This window comes from Mchenga conophoros, linkage group LG17 (assembly GCF_057382185.1).
Source record: "Mchenga conophoros isolate Kocher_MC1m ecotype Shallow Benthic linkage group LG17, M_conophoros_male_GT1.1, whole genome shotgun sequence".
In the NCBI taxonomy this organism is placed as follows: domain Eukaryota; kingdom Metazoa; phylum Chordata; class Actinopteri; order Cichliformes; family Cichlidae; genus Mchenga; species Mchenga conophoros.
In genome coordinates, this window is record NC_140542.1 from 38,984,628 (window position 1) to 39,008,103 (window position 23,476).

The window sequence follows — 23,476 nt, forward strand, 5'->3', positions numbered from 1 at the left end:
GCAGTTAACTTTATTAGTGTTTATCTGCCACAAGTGTTGGGGAGTAACGGAATACATGTAGAGGCGTTACGCATTTAAAATATTTAAAATGCAAAATTTTAGTAACTGCATTTCGTTACAGTTACCATCTAAATATGTGATAATTGGAAGTTAGTGTTACTTTGTTGAAATAAATGGATTACACAGCGGTCTTTTCCTGTTTCATATGTTCGGCTATCTCCTCTCTAATTTTGGTAATTCCACACATTGCTGGAAACCCAAACAAAATAAGAGGCTCTAATGTGAGCGTCCTTCCCAGCTGAAAAGACTTCAACCTAAACAAACATCTGGAAGTAAGTGCTATTTTAAAAAACTAATGTTAGCCTCCTGCAGCTATCTTGTTTTAGTTGTGGTAGCTACCTGGGTCATTTGCCACTTAAGTATCTTCGATGTATTATTGTGATTTATTACTATTACTGAACCGAGCTAACACTGTAAGCTGGCCTTAACTGAGGTTAGTTCATAGACTGCAGACTGTTATACTTGATGGATAGCATTAACAACCTGCTAGCTGCTAATAATCATGCGCAGTTCTGAAAGCAGTTTACTAACTAACCTCAGCTAATGTCAGCTAACAGTGTTAGCTTGCTGGCGAGTAGCCTTCAGTAATAGTAATAAATCACACAGCAATCGTGCATTGATTTAGCTGTAAAAAGCATGACATTATATTAAGTAATCCAAAACATTCAGAATACGTTACATTGAGTAACTTAATAGAATACGTTACAAACTACATTTCGGGTTCGTATGTATTCTGTAATCTGTAGTGGAATACATTTTAAAAGTAACCTTCCCAACACTGTGTGACATTCGGTAATGTGATACTAGTAGCATGACTGTGGTTATTAACCTGGTTAGACATATCAGAGAGCTCATTGATCCATGAATGACACGACTTTTTCTGTTTATTAGATCCCAACTATAGCGATGAGGGCCTGAGTCATACAGTGATAATAACAACTATCAGTTGCACTACTTCTGGAAGTGCTTCTGTGAGTCATTTCAGAGGCCAAGACATTCAATCGTTTAATGTAGAGGAATGGTTCGTGCTGCGATTGCTTTGCCCTCTTCCTAGTACAAGATGTCACAATGTGGCGCAGCATTTTGTGAAACTATGATGAAAAACATTTACTTACAGTAAAACTCAGTGTCGTGCGGGCCTAGAGACCAGTCGACAACCTCCAACAGCTGCTAAATGAATCGATTTCTCATTTGTATCCACTGTGTCGTCGTCATCAAGGAATACAGAGTCTTACCTAGCTACTGGTCTCTAGGTCTATGTGACTGAGGCTTAAAAGTAAAAAAAAGGTCTCTACTAGCAGCATAACGATTATTAAATTAAGAAAAGAAATCTGATGTGAATTTTTATTTTTCATTTCAGATGAAAACACAGTGTGCATGAATCATTGCCTTCAGCTGCACACAGCAACAGCAAGCACCAAAACTTTACTCCAGATTCTGCACAGGTACACGTGCATAATTTCAATATTTTTTCCCCTGCAAGGACATATGACAAATGAAAACATTGAATCTATGCCGCAGATGCGAGAAACCGTGTTTTTCATATAATTTTGCAGCCTACAGCCTCTGAGAGCCTCCCACATGAGGATTGTGTAGAGGAGAGAAAAAAAAACAGAAAAAGGTCAGAGCAGTGGAAACAGATCCGCTGCACGTTTTCTGCAGCTGTGGGTTTTTTCTTCACCTTACTGTCTTGCAAACTTTCATTTACTAAGCACCACTGTAACTGTCACGTTTTCACTTCTCTGCATGGTTTCAGTTGCCAAAACACTTCACTTCTGAATCACTGATCACCAGTTTACAGGCTGTCTCCAGACACGGCGCTGCTCTCACTGGGGATTTCATTTCCACCTCACAGAGATCGTCATCCTAAGAACAGAAAACCAGAGCTCAGGGAGCTCCTAATTAGCAAAGTGACTTTTCTCTAGATTTCTCATTCACTTGATGTCTTCCCCTTTTTTCTCACCCTGATGTCAGTGATGTCATTTCAGGTGCGAGCGCACTAGATGGTGTTTCACCTGCCCGTGGTTAGTGCAATCTTATTAAAAACTATGAGCTTTGACATACTTTAAGTGCTTCTTGAGACAATTAAAGGGAAACTTTTATTTGCATATGTAGTGCCGATTTAATGAAGGGTCGAACACTCAAAAAGCGAGGTCAGTCCGTCTGTCGAGCACGTAATAAAGAGAAGGAGACCAGGAACACTGAGTAGAAACCATGTTGATATAATGCTGCACTATTGTATCAGTGGGAAGAAGAAAAACAGATAAAGACTGCCAGATATAATATGTTCTGGATACATTTTCATATTTTTTGATCACATAAATATGTAAATTCATCTTAAACGTGCAGAAATTAAAGTCGAAGCAGATTGTACTGACCTACTGTCTCCACATACGGTGCATCTGCCCAGACCCTTAAACATAAAATGCATCTGCAATAGGGTCAACTTGTGTTTGACCAACATCGCTGCTCAACCACAGGATTAAAAGTAGAACAAAAGGCAACACTGATCTTCAGTTTTCAAAACGCTTGCATGTTTTCTTCATTTAGTCCTTCCATCCATCTCTTTTCTTCTGTTTATCCAGTTCAGGGTTGCAGTGGTCAGTCTCAGCTGCTGTAAGGGTGAGAGGCAGGGTGCTGTCGTGGGGCTAACTCAGACAGACAGACTGCCATTCACACTCACATTAACACCTATTGTCACAGTCAGCTGACCGTGTGGAACGAGGAGGAGGACGCAAGTGCAGAGACACAAAAAACAAGACTTGAATGGACCTAACATGAAGACCTGGCATGGATACATGAAAATCCTGAAACGCAGCATGAACGTAGCAGACGACCGTACATAGAATGACCACATAAATACACACGAGGGTGACGAGGGAAAAGGAAACACACGGGCAACACAGCTGGGACGAATTAACATAATGACTGGACAGGAGGAAGCAAACTGAACACACAGAACATGCGACGCAAGACTGTCAAAGTAAAACAGGAAACACGCAGAGCTAGGGAGACGTAAACACAGGGGACTTGTCACACTCGCACGCCGAAGACAAGATACTACCAGCATAGTGGGGAAGACACGGGAGAAACCTAAACCCAAAGAGCACTAACTGAGCTTAGAACATAATGCAGAGGGCATGAACACGAGGAGGGGAACATGAGAACAAAAGGACAAGCACCTGCATAAACACCACACATACTGAAAGGGACACAGAGGACGAAGACACAGGGGGAATCTAATAACCGATCAATTACAACAGGGCAACCTAGGACAACTAAATGAACTTAAACATAAACAATAAGACATCAAAATATTAAAAGAAATTCAAAACACTGGGTCAAACGACCCGGGACCATGACACTTACTGATCATTTAGAATCAGCAATTAACCTAACCACACTAACTCCATGTCTGTGGACTGTGGGAGGAAGTACCTGGAGAGAACCCACGCAGACACAGGGAGAACATGCAAACTCCACAGAAGATTTGCTCAGAGCTTCCAGACCTGCTGTCTGTTTACACTCAGTGGTGCAGCACCAATGCCAGGAAGATTATGAAGACTCTCCCACCCCAACGATGGACTCTTCTCACTGTTGAGGTCAGGGAAGTGCTTTCGCTCGCTAACACGCTAACACAGGGAGGAGCTTCTTCCCCCAGGCCATTCGGGCCGTCAACCAGACGTAGAACGGGATTGAAACCCGTGAGGGTTCAGATAATCGCATGTGAAGTAATACTTACATATTAGCACTTGATGTAGTGATAATCATTTTACTAATTTGACGACAGAGAAATAGAAAACAAGAGACAGGCCAAGTTATCAGGCACAGCTTATTCAAAACCAGGTCACAGAGGCAGCACAGGAGCTCAGTTCTTATCTAGTCCCTCCAGCTCCTTCCAGGAAATGAATATATACATAACAGACACAACTTTACGACTATCTGCCTTCCAAAGATCCCTTTCGATGCTAACAAAACTGCACTGACCATTACTGCGTGACCTTTCAGGGCCGGCGGCGCTGCTTACCACAGCACCCAGAGTAGATTGTCTGGGTGTCTGCTTGATCTGCAATCATTTTTAGTGGTAACATTCACATAAATTATCCAATTTTTCCCTTGGAGAAGTCTGAAATGAAATGAAAAATAAGCCTTCACAACATCACAAACCTTCAGCGGCTTTATTGTTGTGGCAGAACAGTGTATGACATGTCGAGCGCTGTGTGCAGTGTAACGTCCAGAGAAGAAAGTCGAAAACAGTCTTTCATCTTTTTGTTTTTGCACTAACTTCTCGGTGCGATGGTCGTTTGCTTTGATGTGAGTAAATGACCTATTACAGACAATCACCTGTGAGAAAACATAATTGTCTGAAGAATTCACGGCGAGTGAGTGGGCAGCAGAGTATTGACACTAGTGAGAACTTGTTTGAAGTCTCCTGTTCTGTGTTACACGTGAGAAAGAAGAACTTCAAGTTTTGTCTTTACTTGATTTTAACAACACTGTGAAGTGTTAGCGCGAGACTTCAGGGAAATATGGTATACCAAAAAAACCCCACACCCAATGAGCTCTGCAGAATAACAGGATTTCCGAGTTATCGGTCCAGAGAACGGTTTTATTTGCAGGTTTCTCTTCCATCCTGACTTGGCTTAATGCGAACCCCAATTTGGTCTTGCTTAAATTTAATGCCCAGAAGTAAATAACAACAGCACGTTCATTACCAAATGGTGTAATGCAAAATAGCAAAGCAGAAGCTGGAGCTACAGCGTGCTCACACTACTGGCAGGTTCAAGAGGAGCTAATAATTACAGGATGCAGCGGTGTGATTCTGTGTTGTGTTTGGTGGAAGAAGGGCGGATTAATGCATGGTAGATAAAGCTCAGACCTCTGGCACACAGCACACCCTTTTACCTTCATTTTCACTCAAACAAATCTCACACCAATTATGGAAAATCCTTTAAAAATCCTTTACGAAAAACACGCTTAACATTCAAGGTTTCAGCACCAATATCAAAAACCTCAGGATGCAACATAAACTTTACATATCTGAGCTGCCACCCAGACCACACTGTTAATGGATAATGACACCGACCCCCGATTGTAACCTGGAAACCTGGTTTAAAAAGCACTGGCAGGAGCTTCCTGCAGCATCACTGAGATCCATACCTGTGCTTTTAGACAACTGGCGACTTTGTAATTATATTATCAATTATTTCCAACAGAGAGAGAGAGAGAGAGCGGTCAGTGCTGGTAAATAACACTCTGCTTTTCAACAGCAAAGACAGCAGAGCTGTTACTGACAGTTACTGTAAATGTGTTACACGGGTGCTGATCTCTGCTTGCATCCATGGCACTGTCAGCAGAAGCCCCACTGTTTCCTTGAGTCAAAACTTCATATTTCAACTACAAGCATACTGTAAGAATGTTGGATAAAAGTATTTCCAAAATGAATCATTAAAAAATTAACAAAAAAACCTCATAAATAATTAAATTCATTACATTAAATAAAAACAAAACATAAGCACGGTGTTAGCACTGTTGCCTCACAGCAAGAAGGTCCTGGGTTCAATTCCACCATAAGGGCGGGGTCTTTCTGTGTGGAGGTTGCGTGTTCTCCCCGTGTTTGTGTGGGTTCTCTCCGGCTTCCTCCCACAGTCCAAAGACATGCGGTTGGGGGGGTTAGTTTAATTGGAAACTCTAAATTGCCCGTAGGTGTGAATGTGAGAGCGAATGTCTGTGTCCTGTGGCAGACTGACGACCTGCCCAGGGTGCACCCTCCCTCTCACCCTAAGTCAGCTGGGATAGGCTCCAGCCCTGCCGCCATCCTGAACAGGATAAGCGGAAGAGAATGGATGGAAATAAAAGAAATAAAATGAATAACATGCATGCGTAAGAGAGTTAAAAACAAAACATGCCAACAGGTAAGATTTATTATCCCTTAACCTGCTGTGGTTACATAAATTGCTACATTTGAACAGGACTTTCCGTGTTTGGGCGTTCATTAATAAAACAAATATCAACAACACAGACAAATCTGAGATAATAATTGTGGGATTATATCTAAAAATGTAGGATATAATTATGGAGGACTTCAGACTAAAGTTTTTCATTATTTTAATCCATGCAGCATAATCACTATAGACAGTAGCAGGATAATATCTGGTATATTTAATGACAATAATTGTGTTCTATTTCATTTAAGTGTGGCACATGGGCTCTAGATGACCAACAGTCTGATATAATGCTGTATTACACCGACAGCTGTGATCGCCCGAAGAAGAAACCTGCAGACCCTTTTTTCTCGTTTTATTTGCTGACTCAGCGTAGCGTGATGTTTGGATGCCTTGTACTGTTTCTTTTAAAGTGTCGACTCCAGGAAGAGGAATTGCTTTTAAGACCAGTATCAGTACCAGTATATTTTAAGCAATGTCAGCATCCAAACCCATTAAGCTAAACTACAGGTAACCACACACGGCCGTGTATTAGACACCGAATGTAGTATTGTACTATAAACAGTTGTTGTACTATTATTCTAATATAAACCAGATTATTTCTGGAGATCATACATTTAATCTGTAGCAGCACATATTCAGACATCATTCATATTTTACATTCATAATTCCTTTCATTCCACATTTGAACACACCAAAAAAAGTTGACCCCTGTACTATCTGACAGCATATTTCAAGAACACAGCTCTCAGTGTGCCCCTCTAATGTGCTATCGTTTATCTCATTTCTCCTTTACTGTGCAAATTAATGTGCAGTATGTTCAGTTTGATTCAAGAAGATTTGAATTGAAAACAGTGAAGGTTTGACTTTAGGTGTTACAATGTTTCTTAAAAAGAGAAAATGTATTATTCAAATCATCATATTTTAGATTTTACATTACGTCTGGTCACATTGTGCCTAGGGCTCCGTCTCTGTAATCAATGTGTCCTATATTTGCATATGAAGAGTCATAAGTCATAAAAATGACCTGAAGGCAAAGGAGTAGAAACCGGCCGATGTGGTCAGCACTGCCTGCAGAAACAGATGACTACACTTGTAGCATGTTCGTGTCTCTTCTCCTTGTTATGACGCATTTCCATAAACCATAAAGTTTGCCCCGGTCTCACTAGTATTTCCATAGCATGCATGTAGAGGGGATCTTTATCACACCTCTCACTAATATAACAGAAAATCAATCCCAAGCCCGTCCTTCAATCACTTCATCAGTTCTTGCACAAAGACGCGAGCCGGCAGCTCGGCATGTTCATTACTCTCAATTATGCTGCTCATTTTTTTCTAGTTATTCATCTCTGTCAGCTCGAGCCCTGTGAGGGTAATCTTTCAGTCACGGACACAGAGATGAGGAAGACAGCATCCATTTGTGTATTCACTCATTAAATTAATGACCAAGATTATTTATAACATTCATTTAAAGGATGTCAGAGTCTAGAAGAGCGAGACGGAGAAACGCAGAGAATTTCAGAGGAAAAAAAACAGCAACACATAAGATTGAATATTTATAACTGGACATTTAAACGGACTATAAACAGTGTGTGGCCTGCAATACAATAACGTTACAGAGGCTAATAAGCAGCATTTGGATGGTTTATTGAAGTCTTTGAATATTTACAGTAGTCTTATAGCCTGAGAGCGCGTCTGATCCCAGAAAGTAAGCAGGGAGAGGCCTGGTTAGTACTTGGACGCGAGACCATCTGGGAATACCAGGCACTGCGAGCTTGTGGGCAGTGAAGGCTCAGGAGGTAGAGTGGGTCATCTACAATCAGAAGATCAGTAGCTTGATCCCCGGCTACTGCACTCCGCATGTCAGAGTATCCTCGGGCAAGATACTGAACCCGAGTTGCTCCCGATGCGTCCGTGTGAGTGTGTGCATGTAAAACAAGGTGCTTAGGTGTCCAAAAAAGTGCTAATATGAATGTGTGACACTGGGTGAATGAGGCTCGTGGTAAAACATGCTTTCAGTGCTCAGTGAGAGAAGAGAACCTATAACAAAGACATGCAGAGTTTAGCAAAGTTTCCAAGTTAAATTCTCTCTTAAAAATTAGCAGCATTAATCAAGAGTTGGCAACAATGTTTATTATAAGCTCGTGGTGAGACAACTCCGCACAGCTGAGTAAATACCCCCTCTGGATGAGAGCCATGTGATATGACTCATAGCTGTTTTGTTGTAAACACAACAGAGTGTCTTTAACAAATTACTGACAAATTCTAATGCACGAATTTGACAACGAAAATGCAAATATCATAATTAAACATATAAATACTGCAATTAGGAATTCTTACTCCAGATTTCTTTCTCAAATATGATCTCAAACTAATGCAACTTCCTGTTGGTCCACCATTAAACGCCAATTCCATTAAGCCTGTGGAGCTGTGGAGGAGCCGTCCTGCAATATCTACAGTATTGACCAGGCTAGAAAAAGTCTAATAAAATCTTCCCAGTGAAGATGATGCAACGATGAATGTAAGGGTTTAATAAATAAATGAATGGTACAGGAAAAGAAGGAATGAAGGTCTGGTAACTATGGCAATAGCAAGAGAGTGATATTGCATGTGACGGGAACATGTGAAGATAAAGATCCAGCTTCTTAGCCCAAAGTGGGAACGTGGAGTGTTTCTCTCATTCACATTTACAAAAAAGAAATAAATGAAAAATTACAAAGTAAAACTCATAAGTACGCATGCAGCAGCAGGGACACTGGTAAAGGCAACAAAAGCTTTTTCATTTTCCTTTCAATTTTACAAGAAATTGCTGCAGATAGGTTTCCTGCTGCCCTTGCCTGTGTTTTCTTTGTGTCTCAACAGTATTTTTACTACACAATCTCCTTTTTGTGTTTTTGCTCTGTCATGTTTTCCTCCACCCTCTCTGCATCCTGGCCCTGCTGTGGATTCGAGGTGATGCAGGCCTGGTTATTCTTGGCTCTCGGGACCTCGGTCCTGCTGTGCTGTCCTCTACATCTCCAGTACCTGCTGTGCCCTGATGGCCCTGACGCTCAGCCTAATTGCCACTCCAAGTTGGCTGTGCCTCACACTCCTTTGTCCATCCCCATGTCTACTCCTGCTTCTGCTGGCTCCGTTTTGTATTCTCAACATTATTTTTCTAGTTACCACCACACACTGGTTACAGGCAGCTAAGGTTAGCATAGGGAGGTTCTGCTGTTTTTGCACCCAGTGCATTTGTGCTGCCTGAAAATAGTGTCTGTTCTGTACTTTATTCAAAGACACTGACAAAAAGAAACCAGAGAGCTGACCAATGCCAGGATTCTAGGGGAAAGCTCACTTCAAACTTGGTTTGTGGATACCACTGTGAAGTCTTTAAAGCAACTAGATTCAGGAGCCAGCCTGAAGTAAACACTTCAGGGGTTATCTTGGGTTCACAGAGTAGCTGAAACGCTGCCAGAGCAAACCAGAATAACACTCCACCAGTTTTATTCTCCAAGTGAGTAACTGGTTTATGTGACAGTATAGTTTGGTTGAAATTCAGAATTCATGCATTCATATTTCATGCGGTTTCATCCCAGCTTTATCTTCAGCACATCCCTCCTTCGCATCCTGTGATGAGTTCACGGTGCAGCCGTAAAGTTGTGGTCACTGTACTTAACTAGCTGCCAGTTTTAAACAACGTATAACTTGTTATTTTTTTAATTCAGTGATCACGCTACAGTTGCAGTTAATCGTTAGGTTCATTACAAGGGTCGGCAAGTCTTCAGGAGTGGAGGTGTGGATATTATTTTTATTTTACAAAAGGATGAGAATCCCGTGGTAAAGTGTGTCTGGGACAGAAACCACTGGGTTATGCTACTAACACAACGCAACCGTTTGCACAGAGTGATGATGTCTCCAACCTCAACCCGTCACAGAACTTCAGCAGGTCAACTTAGAGCCTCCTTTCCACCTGTTCGTGTTTCTATGGCAGAATCGTCGTGGCGATGGCTTTGAAGTCTCTTTGGGCTGTTTTTCAACTTTTTTTGTGTTGTAAGTGTGTCGTCATTAGGACAGGGATTTGCGTTGGTGTGTGTGACTGTAGCCTGCAGGTTTATATTGTTAACTGGTAATTATGAGACAAACTGTGTGAGTTCATTTTACAAAATAACGTGAAAGTTGTAAACGAATAGTGTAACAAATTACTTTGTCTGGTGAGTAATTAAGTAAGGTGCTGCATTACTTTTAAGAAAAAACACAAAACAAGGTAATGTGAAATGCATTACAGTTTTTGAGTACCAACCCCAACACTACCAGCTACTGAAGAGGAGCAGGCATGAACAGATTTTGTCATGAACCTGCTGTGTGCCGTTAAGCAGACTTAAACTCAAAAACACAGCTTTATTGCTGGCATGCAGGTGATACAAAATGAAAATAAACTGGAATTCCTGAACCTAAACATACGGAGAAACACTCAGGAACAAGGGATGCGAGACTTTCACAATAAAACGGGAAATAAAGGAACGCAAAACTGACACGAGCTTGACACGGGAGCGGAGGAAAGTGGGACAAGACAGACATGACAGGCTGGGGAAACATGGGATGACACACAAGGAGGGGAACATGGGCACTGAAGGAGGAAACAAGACACAAGGACTCGCACAAACATATACAGTGGGGCAAAAAAGTATTTAGTCAGCCACCGATTGTGCAAGTTCCCTCACCTAAAATGATGACAGAGGTCAGTAATTTGCACCAGAGGTACACTTCAACTGTGAGAGACAGAATGTGAAAAAAAAAATCCATGAATCCACATGGTAGGATTTGTAAAGAATTTATTCGTAAATCAGGGTGGAAAATAAGTATTTGGTCAATAACAAAAATACAACTCAATACTTTGTAACATAACCTTTGTTGGCAATAACAGAGGTCAAAGTTTACTATAGGTCTTTACCAGGTTTGGATGGATTTTTTTTCACATTCTGTCTCTCACAGTTGAAGTGTACCTCTGGTGCAAATTACTGACCTCTGTCATCATTTTAGGTGGGGGAACTTGCACAATCGGTGGCTGACTAAATACTTTTTTGCCCCACTGTAGATCCAGACACACAGAGAGAGACACCAAGGGCAAAGACAAAAGAGGGAATCTAACAATCAAGGAACTAAACAGGGAATATAGGAAACTCAAAACAGCATAACTAAGACTACTAATGAACCATAACACAAAATGTTACCAAAACACAAGAAACTCACAATGCTGGGTCAAAAGGACGCAGAGCCGTGACAGATTTCGGTGGCAGGTCATTTAAAATGCAACATCAGCAAGCGCACAAGCTGTTTCTGTGCAGTTTGTCACAAAACGTGAGCTAAATTGAAAAAGTTCATGTGTGAAACACAGACGGAGACGATGTAAAAAAGACAGGAGAGGAAGATGAGAGCTTATTTTCAAAGGTGAGCACTGCTCATCAAGCTTACGTGTCCTCGTTTGTGTTAGATCAAATTAAATCAGACATTAGAGACGATTTGCAGCTGAATTATGTTTTTACGAAACATCTTGCAAGACAAACTGAAGTATGCCAACTCAGTGTTACTCAAAGGTTTCAAGAACACGCACGGCACTTCAGTGATAGTTTACATTGATCACTTACTGAATACTTGTCGTACTAGTTTTGTAGTTTCTAGTGGTTTTCTAAGTAATTCTTTTCCCCACGCTGTACTAGATGATCTCAGGGCCCCCCCATCTGCTTTACCCCTCGCCTGATCAGAATCAGTGATTTCCTTTAAACGGCTTCTAAATTTCCATAGACTTGCTTTTATATAATAAAACGACACATGACTTTACGTGACGTCATCTGTTGTGTTTTGACTGTCTGTTTTCAAGCTTCTAGTTGTGTTGTTTATTATAAATGCTGCCTAATTTTTCATTTTTTAAAATCATCCTCCGGCATATTTCTGTGTACTTGGGTGTGCGCGCTTCTCCTGCGACTTTAAAAGAGGATTTACAAAGTGTTTTGACAGACGGGAAAAAGCAGAAGATTCAAAGGGAAAATTTAAACAGAGCCAAACATTAAAGGTGCTCTTAATATAAAGCTTATTACTGAATCCTTGTTATGAAAATGTTGCTACAATTTTTTGCACTTCTAACACAATTATGTTCAAAGCTTACAATAAGGCAACAAATCTCTCCTCTGCTATTGAATTATTTATGTATTGAATGTTAGCAGGTAATTCCTCTTTAAATTCATTACTTGGTTTTATTCTCAACAGAAGAAGAATCCTTAGAGATGGATGGCCACTGTCACATGTTTCTACGGTGACACAATACCTCCGGGCTATTCAGTGCATACAGTGTATGTTGTAGCAGTTCTCAAATTAAACATTGATCTAAGAAAAACAAGAAGAACACACAAGAAGAAACACTCTCTCCTGGGGATTTATGTTTAGACTTGCACAGCCTCGACGCTACACAAGAGGAAAAAAAATCAGCACAGATATTAGCAGCAGGAAACTTATTATGCTTACAAAACACAAGTCTCTGCAGATTTGTCTACTCACCCTGGAACTCCCCAAAACAGGGATAATTGGTTACTGGCATGCCCCTTGTTTGCATGAATATAAGGGTTTTTGTTTTGCTTTTTTAAACCAATTCTTTGGTTCAAGGATATTTAGCAGATGCCTTTCAGCCTGAGAGGGATCTGCCAAGAGTATTTGACCAACTCCCAAAAAAAGCCAGGACAAATATAATCAGTGTCACGGAGGAAAAGAGATGCCAGTGTGAACAATTATGCTGCTATTTCTTAATTAGCCACAAAATAAAAGGCTGTGCAAGTAAATGCACTTATGCATCATGGAGAAGTTAAACCAACCTTTAATTTTATCCCATCTGAGACCAAAACTGAGCCCTGCCATGGAGCTGCACATGGAAATAATCCATAATGCAATTAAAATGACAGCATGACAACTGGCTGGGTGCAAGGCGGGGACCAGGGGGAAAAACATGTCGTGGAACATGTTGTAGAGCAGCACAGCTGAATATGACGCATATGAAGGGAACAGTAGTCTTGGGTCAGGCAGTCCCGAGACATACTTCTTCTTCCTCAATGACAGCTGAGCAGGTGCAGCAATTTCTTATGCAGACTGGAGCATCTTGATATAAAGGAGCCTAAATATATATAGACGAGGAAAAACTCTGCAGGTGTGAAGCGAGTCCGGTCAGCAAATCTTCACTGGGTGCAGGGTCACAAAAAAAGTTTACTTAAAAAAGTTGCAATGTGACATCAGGTTAGTTTCTGGTGTTCTCTGGCAGGGGCTTATATGCATTTTCAGTTTTAGGTTTATGCACAATAGATGACACCGATGCAGCCTTTCATGGATCTTCACGTTTTATCTCAAAAAACAAAAACAAAGCAGGTGATAGGAAACACTATCATTTCTACCTACTTAATTGTGTTGATGAACACACTGGTGGCTTTACACGTAGGCCACGTGTGCAGCATAGGCCTCATGATTTGATTTATACTATGATTTTTATTAAATGTGGCTCTGCCATTCTGAACGATTCCAACAATTAGCTTTAAGAAAATAAGCTCAGTGGAACTTCCTACCACCAGTGTTGGTCAAGGAACTTGAAAAAAAATTACTAACTAATTACATCGCCAAAAAAGTAATTCAATTACTTTACTGATTACTTTTTTCAAAAGTAATTAGTTACTTAGTTATTTCTCAAAACCATGATACACAACCTGGATATGTTATAACGCAAAGTCTCGGAAAGTCTCTTTTTAAAAATAGTTTTAATCTTTAAATTTTATGCACATTGCATCAAACAAAAATGATATGCAGCCGTCTTTGACTTGAAGAAATGTGTTTAACATTTAAACCTATTGTCTGCATATTCCAGCATAAAGAACAAAATCACGTTTTGTGTTTACACTTTTTCAAATTGATGCAAATAAAACAGCAGAAATAAATAAAATCAAAGATTCAGCAGCTTATAAATCTATTGTCCCCTTTTAGCAGGAGTGGGGCGGGTGGCGGTTTGCCCACTGCGGTCCTGTCAGTGGGAGGATCCGGGGGTTTCTCTGTGAATGTCACATCCCAGCGTGCTCGCTGCTCACTCAAATTCGATGCGTCTGTTGCTGCCACGGACGTCGCACGCTCGTACGTCATTGTCATGAGACACTCTCCCAAACAAATCACAACGGTTTAGTAACGCAGCATGTTTATAGGAAAGTAACAGTAATCGAATTACTTCTTTTTTCAAGTAACGCGTAATGTAATGTTACTTGTAATGCATTACTGCCCATCTCTGCCAGTCCAAAGGCTGCTGGTAGTTTGCTGGTGAGTCTAAATTGCCCGTGGATGTGAGGAAGGTAAAGTGTATGGAGTAGAGCACTGTATCCATATATGATTAAATGTAGGTTTGGCTTTGAGCTATCAGACTAGAAAGACTGGAACATTGGTGCATTATTGCCAGCCTACAATATTGTTTTGAATGTCTAAATACAGACTACATAGAAAATGTCATTCATTGGGACGACCGTGGGGGTTGGGAAGCGCATCTGTAACCGGAAGGTCGCCGGTTTGATCCCCGGCCTCTCTGTTGTGTCGTGTCCTTGGGAAAGACACTTTACCTACCGCCTACTGGTGATGGCCAGAGGGGCCGATGGCACGATATGGCAGCCTCGCTTCTGTCAGTCTGCCCCAGGGCAGCTGTGGCTACAACTGTAGCTGCCTCCACCAGTGTGTGAGAGTGAATGAATAGTGGCATTGTAAAGCGCTTTGTGTGCCTTGAAAAGCGCTATATAAATCCAATCCATTATTATTATTATTATTATGTCCAGTAACCAGTTTTAGTCGATAGTTCTCTGCAGGTACACATCTTTTGGGATCAGACCTCCACAGAAGGGTCATATATAGTAGAGATGTAGAGATAAACAGACAAACAGACCCATCAAACATGAGCTGCAATGTCCCTGCTTCACCTTCACTCGAGAACTATAAGGAACCTCTTTACTTCCAGCTTATTCCTGACTTCTGCTTTACAGAAACAACACCTATCATAGTTGTAGCAGCAGCAGACTACAAGTTAGTCTCAAGATCCCTTGAGACCAATGCTGCAAGAATCAGCAAAACACGAGTTGAAGTGTGTAGTCTGACTTTGTAAAGCTATTTACTCACCGTGCCTGTTGCCTGTTTACTGTGTAAGAGGTGAGCTGTGATCTAGGGCATGTGTCAGCTGGGTCTTGTTGGAAATGGATTGTGATGCCCAGAGCTAATCAAAGAGTACCTCTGGAGTCAGGGTGCTGTATGGGCACTGAATTACTGCGAGTTAAATCCTGCTCGTTCTCCTATGTTGTTGTCTGACAGCCTGAGCAGTCTCTGTTTTCATCTGCAAATGAAAATGAAATAAAGAGGTGAGCGGATGGATGCTTGTTGAAAGAGCTGTTATTCTAGGCAATGGTGCTGATGTACTGTGATCATATTGTGTAGCTGCTTACTGGGTGAATGTATAGAAGATGATTCTAAGCGGGCTAATTAGCCGGCGTGCACACTGGGTGAGAAATTACTGAATGCACAATTACTCCAGTTAATATGAAGAAGTTTTATTGTGCATGGAAAGCCCACTGTATAATCCACATCGTCACCATGCACATCAAGGTTGCCACATTACAAAGTGTTCGCTGCGGGTTAGTGTAACCAGTTTCTACCCTCATAATGATGCTAATTAAGAATTTGTAGATACCTCGTGTCAAAATCAGAGCTAGATACACGTGCTGAGGTGCTGGATATGCCGGTGCCTCTCGTCTAAAGTCTGCTCAAAGATCAATGTTTTTTCCACATTTGTACATGGTGTGTAAGCCAACAGATCGATAGAGCCCAGAGTTTTGGATGGAGCAAGTCAAATGGATGAAACGCTGCTACATAGTTCACCCATCCAGTAAGGAAATGGCAGCTACAGAGAGACGGATTAAAGGTGAGGGAGGTGGAGGCATGAAGACAGGATAAGAGAAACAGAGTATCAGGGCATCTATAGGGGGAAGAATCCGAGATAAAAGGCCAATGAGAGAAGAAACACACCTGCCAGTGTAGCATGTTGACCTATGTTTGTATCAGCCACTAGATGGCACTGTGTTGCTGCAATGTGTGTAATTCACTCGCGAGCAAGAAGCTCCAGAGGAAATGGAGAAGTAGACGAAATAAAGTGGAATCGGAGCAGAGATTGGTGTGTGCGTGCAGTTAGTAAGAAGCTCGGTATACATACAAAAACAACACATGGTGTCAGAGTAGCGGATTCTACGCAATCCCTCGCCGTCGGACAGCGCAGACATGGAGGCTTACGGCGTTCCCACACCGCGTATGGATTGGGACTCTAGCAACCTGCCCGAGGCATGGCGGCGTTTCAAGCAGCACGCCGAGCTAATGTTCGCTGGTCCTCTTCGGGGGAAGGAGGAGGCAGATAAATGCAGCTACCTTCTTCTATGGGTCGGTGAGAAAGGACGGGACGTCTACAACACATGGACGCTCACCGCAGACGACTCCCGAAAGCTTCAGACGTACTACGATAAGTACACTGATTACATCATACCGAAAGCTAACCCAATCTACGCCCGATATAAGTTCCATGAAAAGATGCAGGGTGAAAATGAGACATTTGAACAGTTTATTACGGAACTGAAACTACTTGCTAAAGACTGTGGGTACCCAAATACAGATGAAATGGTCAGGGATCGCATTGTATTTGCCACTAACTCGCCACACGTCCGAGAAAAGCTACTCAGCCAAGGCGCAGAGCTCACGCTAGAGAAAGCTATAGATATAGCACGATCACACGAGCTAGCAAAGCAGCAGCTAAAAACTATGGGTCACTCCAGGGGCCAAGAAACTGTGCACGCCATCGGCAGGAAATCACACAGACAAGAATATCAAACAAGAAGCGTGAGACCAAAAGAACACGCTAATGCAACACTAAAAACGTGCAGCTATTGTGCCGGACAACACAGTAATAAAGACATCTGCCCAGCAAAAGGGAAGCAATGTGCAAAATGCAAGAAAATGAACCATTTTGCGAGAGCATGCAGGTCAAGACTCCCTTCGCAGACAAAAGCCCACCTCAAATCAGTACACACTGTGAGAGAGAACATAGAAATGTCAACTATGGACACAGATGAGGACCAAGACTGTTTCTACATTGATAGCATCACCATAGAAAATGAAGGAAGAAATGATGAGCAAGCATATGCAGACATGCAGCTTGGTTCCCCCCCACAGACAGTGAGGTTTAAAGTTTACACTGGGGCGCAAGCAAACACAATTCCAGCTAACATGTTCCAGACACTCTTCCCACACGTGACACTGAAGCCTGTCACACACAAGCTCACAGATTATGGGGGACACTCACTCAGTGTGGAAGGAAAATGCCAGTTAAAATGCAAACACAAAGACAAGACCTGCACGTTGGAATTCCATGTTGTTAACACAAGCGCCCCACCTGTATTAGCAATGAAAGCTTGCCGTGACCTTAACCTGGTAAGGATTGTGATGGCAGTGACGGAGGAAAGAGGCAAGACAACCAACAGTTCACAGGCAATACTAGACGAATATGCAGACGTATTCAAAGGGATAGGAGAATTTCCTGGTGAATGCAGTTTCCATGTAAATCCAGACGTTGCACCCACAGTCAGCCCACCTCGTCGGATTCCCATTGCTCTGCGAGCCCGACTCAAAGACGAGCTCGACAACATGGAAAGGAACCAAATCATATGCAAGGTCACAGATCCTACGGACTGGGTGAATGTACTTGTTGTCGTGGAAAAACCCAAGACGGGCAGACTCAGAGTATGTCTGGACCCCAGACCCCTCAACAAGGCTATACAAAGACCCCATTACCCTCTACCCACCTTGGAGGATGTCACCACAAAACTTGCTGGGGCCAAGTATTTCAGTGTTTTGGACGCCAGATCAGGCTACTGGGCCATTAAGCTAAGCCACGAATCATCTCTGTTAACCACATTTAATACTGTGTTTGGCAGGTACCGCTTCCTCAGGTTGCCATTCGGCATAATCTCAGCTCAGGATGAGTTCCAGCGACGCGTGGACGAGACCTACGAGGGCCTGAGGGGCGTGGCAGCCATTGTGGACGACGTACTGGTCTTCGGAGAAACCAAACAGGAGCATGACGACAACCTGAGGGCCATGCTGCAGCGCAGCAGAGAGAGAGGTGTAAAACTGAACCCTGACAAGTGCACCATCTGCGTCAAAGAGGTCAGTTACTTCGGTCACACATTGTCACACGAAGGGCTGAAACCAGATCCACAAAAAGTAAAAGCAGTCCAAGACATGGCGCCCCCACAGAACAGGGCGGAATTGGAAACAGTGCTGGGGATGGTTAATTATCTAGCAAGATTTGCCCCACACCTGTCAGAGATAAATGCTCTGCTCCGCCAGCTGTTAAAGCAGGACAGTGAGTTTGTATGGGACAAGAACCATGACAGAGCCTTTCAACGAATGAAGGAGCTGATCACTAAAGAACCAGGCCCAGTTCTCTCCTTCTTCGACCCCAAGAAAGCGCTACGACTCCAGGTCGATGCATCCAAAAGTGGCCTCGGTGCTGTGATGCTGCAGGACGGCAAGCCAGTTGCCTACGCATCCAAGTCACTTAACAGCACTGAGCAGAACTATGCCCAAATAGAAAAAGAGCTGTATGCTGTTCTCTTTGGTTGCAAGCGGTTCCACGAGTACATGTACGGTCGACATGTGACCATTGAGTCGGACCACAAGCCACTTGAGTCCATACTCAAAAAAACACTAGCATCAGCACCACCACGGCTACAGAGGATGATAATACAGCTGCAAAAGTACGACATCAGCATCATCCACAAGCCAGGGAAAGACATCCCGGTAGCCGACACGCTCTCCCGGAAATCCATAGAGTTTCACAACAAATCACTATGTGACGGGATGGATGCGCAGATCCACTCAGTCCTCAGCAACATGCCTGTCAGTGATCAGAGACTCTCAGAGATAAGAAACGAAACAGCCCAAGATCCTCAGCTCAACAGCCTGAGACGGACCACATTGAGTGGATGGCCTGATAAACGGTCTCAATGTCCGCCTGACATTCAGGAGTTTTGGAACCACAGGGATGAGATCTCACTGATAGACGGGATCATGTTTAAAGGAGAGAAAATGATCATCCCAAAAAGGCTCAGAAAGGACATGATAGAGCGGATTCATTCCAGCCATATGGGTATAGAAAAGAGCAAAAACAGAGCCAGAGACCTTCTGTTTTGGCCAGGCATGGGAAAGCAGATTGAGGAAGCAGTCGGAGCCTGCAGCACATGCCAGGAGAGACAAGCTGCTAACCCCAAGGAACCCCTGTTGTCACATGCAATACCAGAACGACCGTGGCAGGTCATAGCCACCGATCTGTTCACTTGGAACTCGGAAGACTACATCATCATGGTAGATTACTACAGTAGATTCTTCGAGTTGGAAAGACTGCGCAGCTGCACTGCAGAAGCAGTGATCCACAAACTAAAGTCAGCCATGGCTAGGCATGGTATTCCAGAGTCGGTGATTAGTGATAACGGTCCGTGCTATGCTTCCAGTAAGTTTCAACAGTTCGCAAAGTCATGGAGTTTCACCCACACCACTACTAGTCCCCATTACCCACAGAGCAATGGTCTAGCTGAGAAAACAGTCCAGACAGCAAAGAAACTTCTGGACAAGGCCAAAGCGGAACATAAGGATCCCTACTTGAGCCTATTAGAATACCGGAACGCCCCTGTGGACAACTTAAAGTCGCCTGCACAACTACTCATGAGCCGGAGACTTCGCTCCATCCTCCCTGCAACACCAAAACAGCTGGAACCCCAAGTAGTTTGCCAGCAAACAGTGCGTGAAAGGAGAGAAGTCTGCCAGCAGCGCCAGCAGACTTATTTCAACAGAGCCGCCCGACCTCTGCCTCAACTATATCCTGGCACACCGGTCCGGTTCCGGCAAAAAGACGGTTCCTGGAAACCAGCTGTGGTCACAAGTTGTGCCGACACGTCCAGAAGCTACAACATAACCACAGATACAGGACAAGTTTACCGGCGTAACCGCCGACACCTCCGCAGAAGCAGGAACAGCGTAGGAGGTGAGGAGTTCATTCAACCAACAGGCATCCGCGATGACAGCCCTGTGGTATCTCAGCCCCCGCCTGTGGAGCCCCCTGATAAAGACATTACAACACCTGGATACACGACTCGTTATGGCGTGTTACCAAACCAAGACAGGTCTTGGACCTGTAATATTGTAAAGGGTGCAGGCGGATCGCTGCCCTAGAAAAAAAAAAAAAAGGCTGTTTATATGTTTGTTGTTCCAATGATGTCACTAGATGCATCTGTTTATTATGTTTGTGATATAGCCAGTATTGAGTCGAATGCTATGTTATCAATGGATGTGCTCAGGATGTTATTCCTGTAATTTCAGTTGCCTTAGAAATTTTACAAGCCTGAGTTGTGTTTTTTTTTAAGAAGGGAGATGTAGCATGTTGACCTATGTTTGTATCAGCCACTAGATGGCACTGTGTTGCTGCAATGTGTGTAATTCACTCGCGAGCAAGAAGCTCCAGAGGAAATGGAGAAGTAGACGAAATAAAGTGGAATCGGAGCAGAGATTGGTGTGTGCGTGCAGTTAGTAAGAAGCTCGGTATACATACAAAAACAACACAGCCAGTAAGCCCATCAGTACATTGATTTTTGTGCTTGTTCACAGTTTTAGCTCCCAAAGAAAGACACCTGTCAGGTTAGGATCTCCCCAGAGTTCCTATTGTACAACATCTCCATACAGCACGGACCTTAAAAAACCCAAATATCCACATCTGCAGTGCTTCTTGACATAGAATAGCCCTTTACTGTCACTGTACATGTGCAACGAAACTGAGTGCTCCACACCAACTGTGCCGGAGTTAAATATAAATAGTAGACAGCAGGAATAAATAGCAAACAGGAGAAATATGTACAATTGATATAGAAAAACAATAGAAACAGAACATGAAGACGTGAAATGTCTGTAACTGATTCAATAATAACAGATTCTGAGTTCACACTTAAACTCTAAGCTGCTGTTATTCAGGATGAAAACAGATTTAAGATTTTTGTCCTCGTGGCCATTAGCTGGAAGTTTTGCCAGTGCCAGCACGAGGGGGCGTTCATTCTTGAGCGTAGAACACAGAGGAGGGACAGTTAATGCTGATATAATGAAATCCAGAAATTAACTCCATTGACAAAAAGATCCTCTGTGAGGTTGTCTCACAGTGGCAGAGACTGAGGTTGTTGTGTGATATTGTAAAAGCCACTAAGAACCAAGATGTCTGTGCACTTGTCATTCTTCCGCTTAAGTTTGGCATTACAAATGGTAAATGGACTGGCACTTATACAACACTTTTGTACCCTTATTGAACACACAAAGCACTTTTTATTACAAGCCTAAGTCACACACACACACACACACACACACACACACACTCTTGTCTATGCCTAAGCAGCTTGACTAACACTCGCACACACTTACACAGATACATGAGGGGCAACTTGGAGTTCAGCCCAAGGATACTTTGTCATGCAGGTTAAACCAGCAAACTTGTGACTGGTAGATGACCCACAGATTAAAAAGCTATTTGTTCATAGAAGATTATGTATTCCTTTGTTAGAGCTTCTGAGGGACAACTGAACGAAGGGTCGTATTTGTTTAGGATTTGCAAATAACAAGGGTTCCTGAAGTTTGGCAAGAAAAGCAACAGCTCTGTGCAGTGCTGGAAACCAAAGTGTCAAACTCAGTGACAGGCAGGTACGTTGACAGCTCTCCAAATGTGGGAACATAGTAACGTAATCCTCATGCAAGAATGGAAAATTCATCTCCGTCCCGGCTGAGTGCAGGGGTTGTAACCGAACAGCTTTAAAAACCATTCAGAGAACAATAAAACAGTCGTGCACTTTTCTCAGGCTTCTCAACTTGACCTGTGTGCACTCTTAGGGCTAATAAGCACTTTTGACAGCTGAGTCTGCTGTGGATGATTTTTATAACAATGCTGCAGACAGAGCTGTGACACCAACACGTCATTTTAAATCACTGACACTAAAGCTGGTGAGCAGGTACCAATAGGTGACAAAAAAAACGCAACATATTGTCGAGGGAGGCTGGGTCACGACATATGTGCCCGTTTCAATTGAGATCTGGTGACTGTGGCAGCCTTAGTATATGATTCTCAACCTTTTCATATTCATCATGTTGTCCTGCGGATGGAGACACTGTCAATGGCATCGGGCTCACATGTTAATTGGACGGTTGGTCACCCAGAACAACTGACCCATACAGGAACATGCCGCCAGTTTTGAAGCTTCCTTTTCATGCATTTGTAGCTTTTGGACCCAAAAGTAAATACAGATCAAAAGATGAAAACTAATTGTAAAACCTCACATAGGAAATGATTTTATGTTAAACGCACAAACTTAAGCCTAAAATCCCTTAAACTCTTATGTAAATACCTTAATTCTATGTAATATTTATAACACGACTCAAAGGGTTGAGAGGACGCAGCTTCCTATGTTGTGATAAAAAGCAGGTGAAACACCTGAGATCACCGCCTGGGGTTAGGCTGAACTTGTCCATGTATTAAAGGTGACAGGAGACAAACAAAATCCACATCATCGATCTAAAATCACTTTCATTCAGTAAAAATCATGTTCAGCGCTGCTAGTTACATCAACACAAACGACATCGCAGATGTTTAAAGAAAAAAAAAGCACAGTAAATCCAATGCGATATGATAACATTCATAAGCGTCCCGATTACCTTCTTCACAGCGCATCCACACGTGGGGACAAAGGGAATCCCGGCGCCTCTTTGCGCGTTGTTTTCGGACGAGATCCGCTGTCACTACATCAGAAAAGGTTTTTTATTCCGTCTCAGCAAGTGTTCTCGCCATCCTCTGCTGGGATATGTTCGCTCTACAGCTCTTATCCAGGCTCTTCGCTCGTTTGTCTCTTTCCCCCCCTTTCTTTTATTCACATGATCAAAGGTCTCTGGTTTACCCACTTTTTCTGAGATTTAAACAAAACTGTAACAAACCCGAAACGCTTGACCAAACTGGTTACCTTTGGTCTCAGTTGCATATCCTGTCGTTTAACAATTCGGAAGCTCCGTTCCCAGACCGAGCTGCTTTATGTGTTGATAGGGGAGGTTGGAGAGCATGTGCGAGCTTTCGCATCTGAAATCCATCTGAAAGCCAGTGCGCCTCAACGATCATCCCTCCCTCCTCAGCCTCAGCAGACACGGAGTGCGGACCAATTGAGAGGCAGGAAGAGAGAGAGAGAGAGAGAGAGAGGCGAGATGAGAGCATGGCAGTCTGGTGTGGGACCAGGGACGTCAAACACGCAGGGATCAGCAGAGTAAAGCACAGATAAAAAGACAAGGAGACCGTTTGGACACATTTTTAAAGGATGTAA

General features: G+C 42.9%; 1 protein-coding gene across 2 annotated transcripts in view; it reads right to left on the minus strand.

Moving 5' to 3' along the window:
* The window catches only part of pde4ba (phosphodiesterase 4B, cAMP-specific a), a 215,974-nt gene extending 192,762 nt beyond the window's left edge, over window positions 1–23,212 (minus strand). For both annotated transcript variants that reach the window (XM_085252838.1, XM_085252837.1), the window contains exon 1: window positions 22,824–23,212. In XM_085252838.1, the coding sequence (XP_085108964.1) occupies window positions 22,824–22,839 (16 nt within the window). In that variant the 5' untranslated portion in view covers window positions 22,840–23,212. The remainder of the gene's footprint in view (window positions 1–22,823) is intronic.
* Window positions 23,213–23,476: the final 264 nt, after the last annotated feature.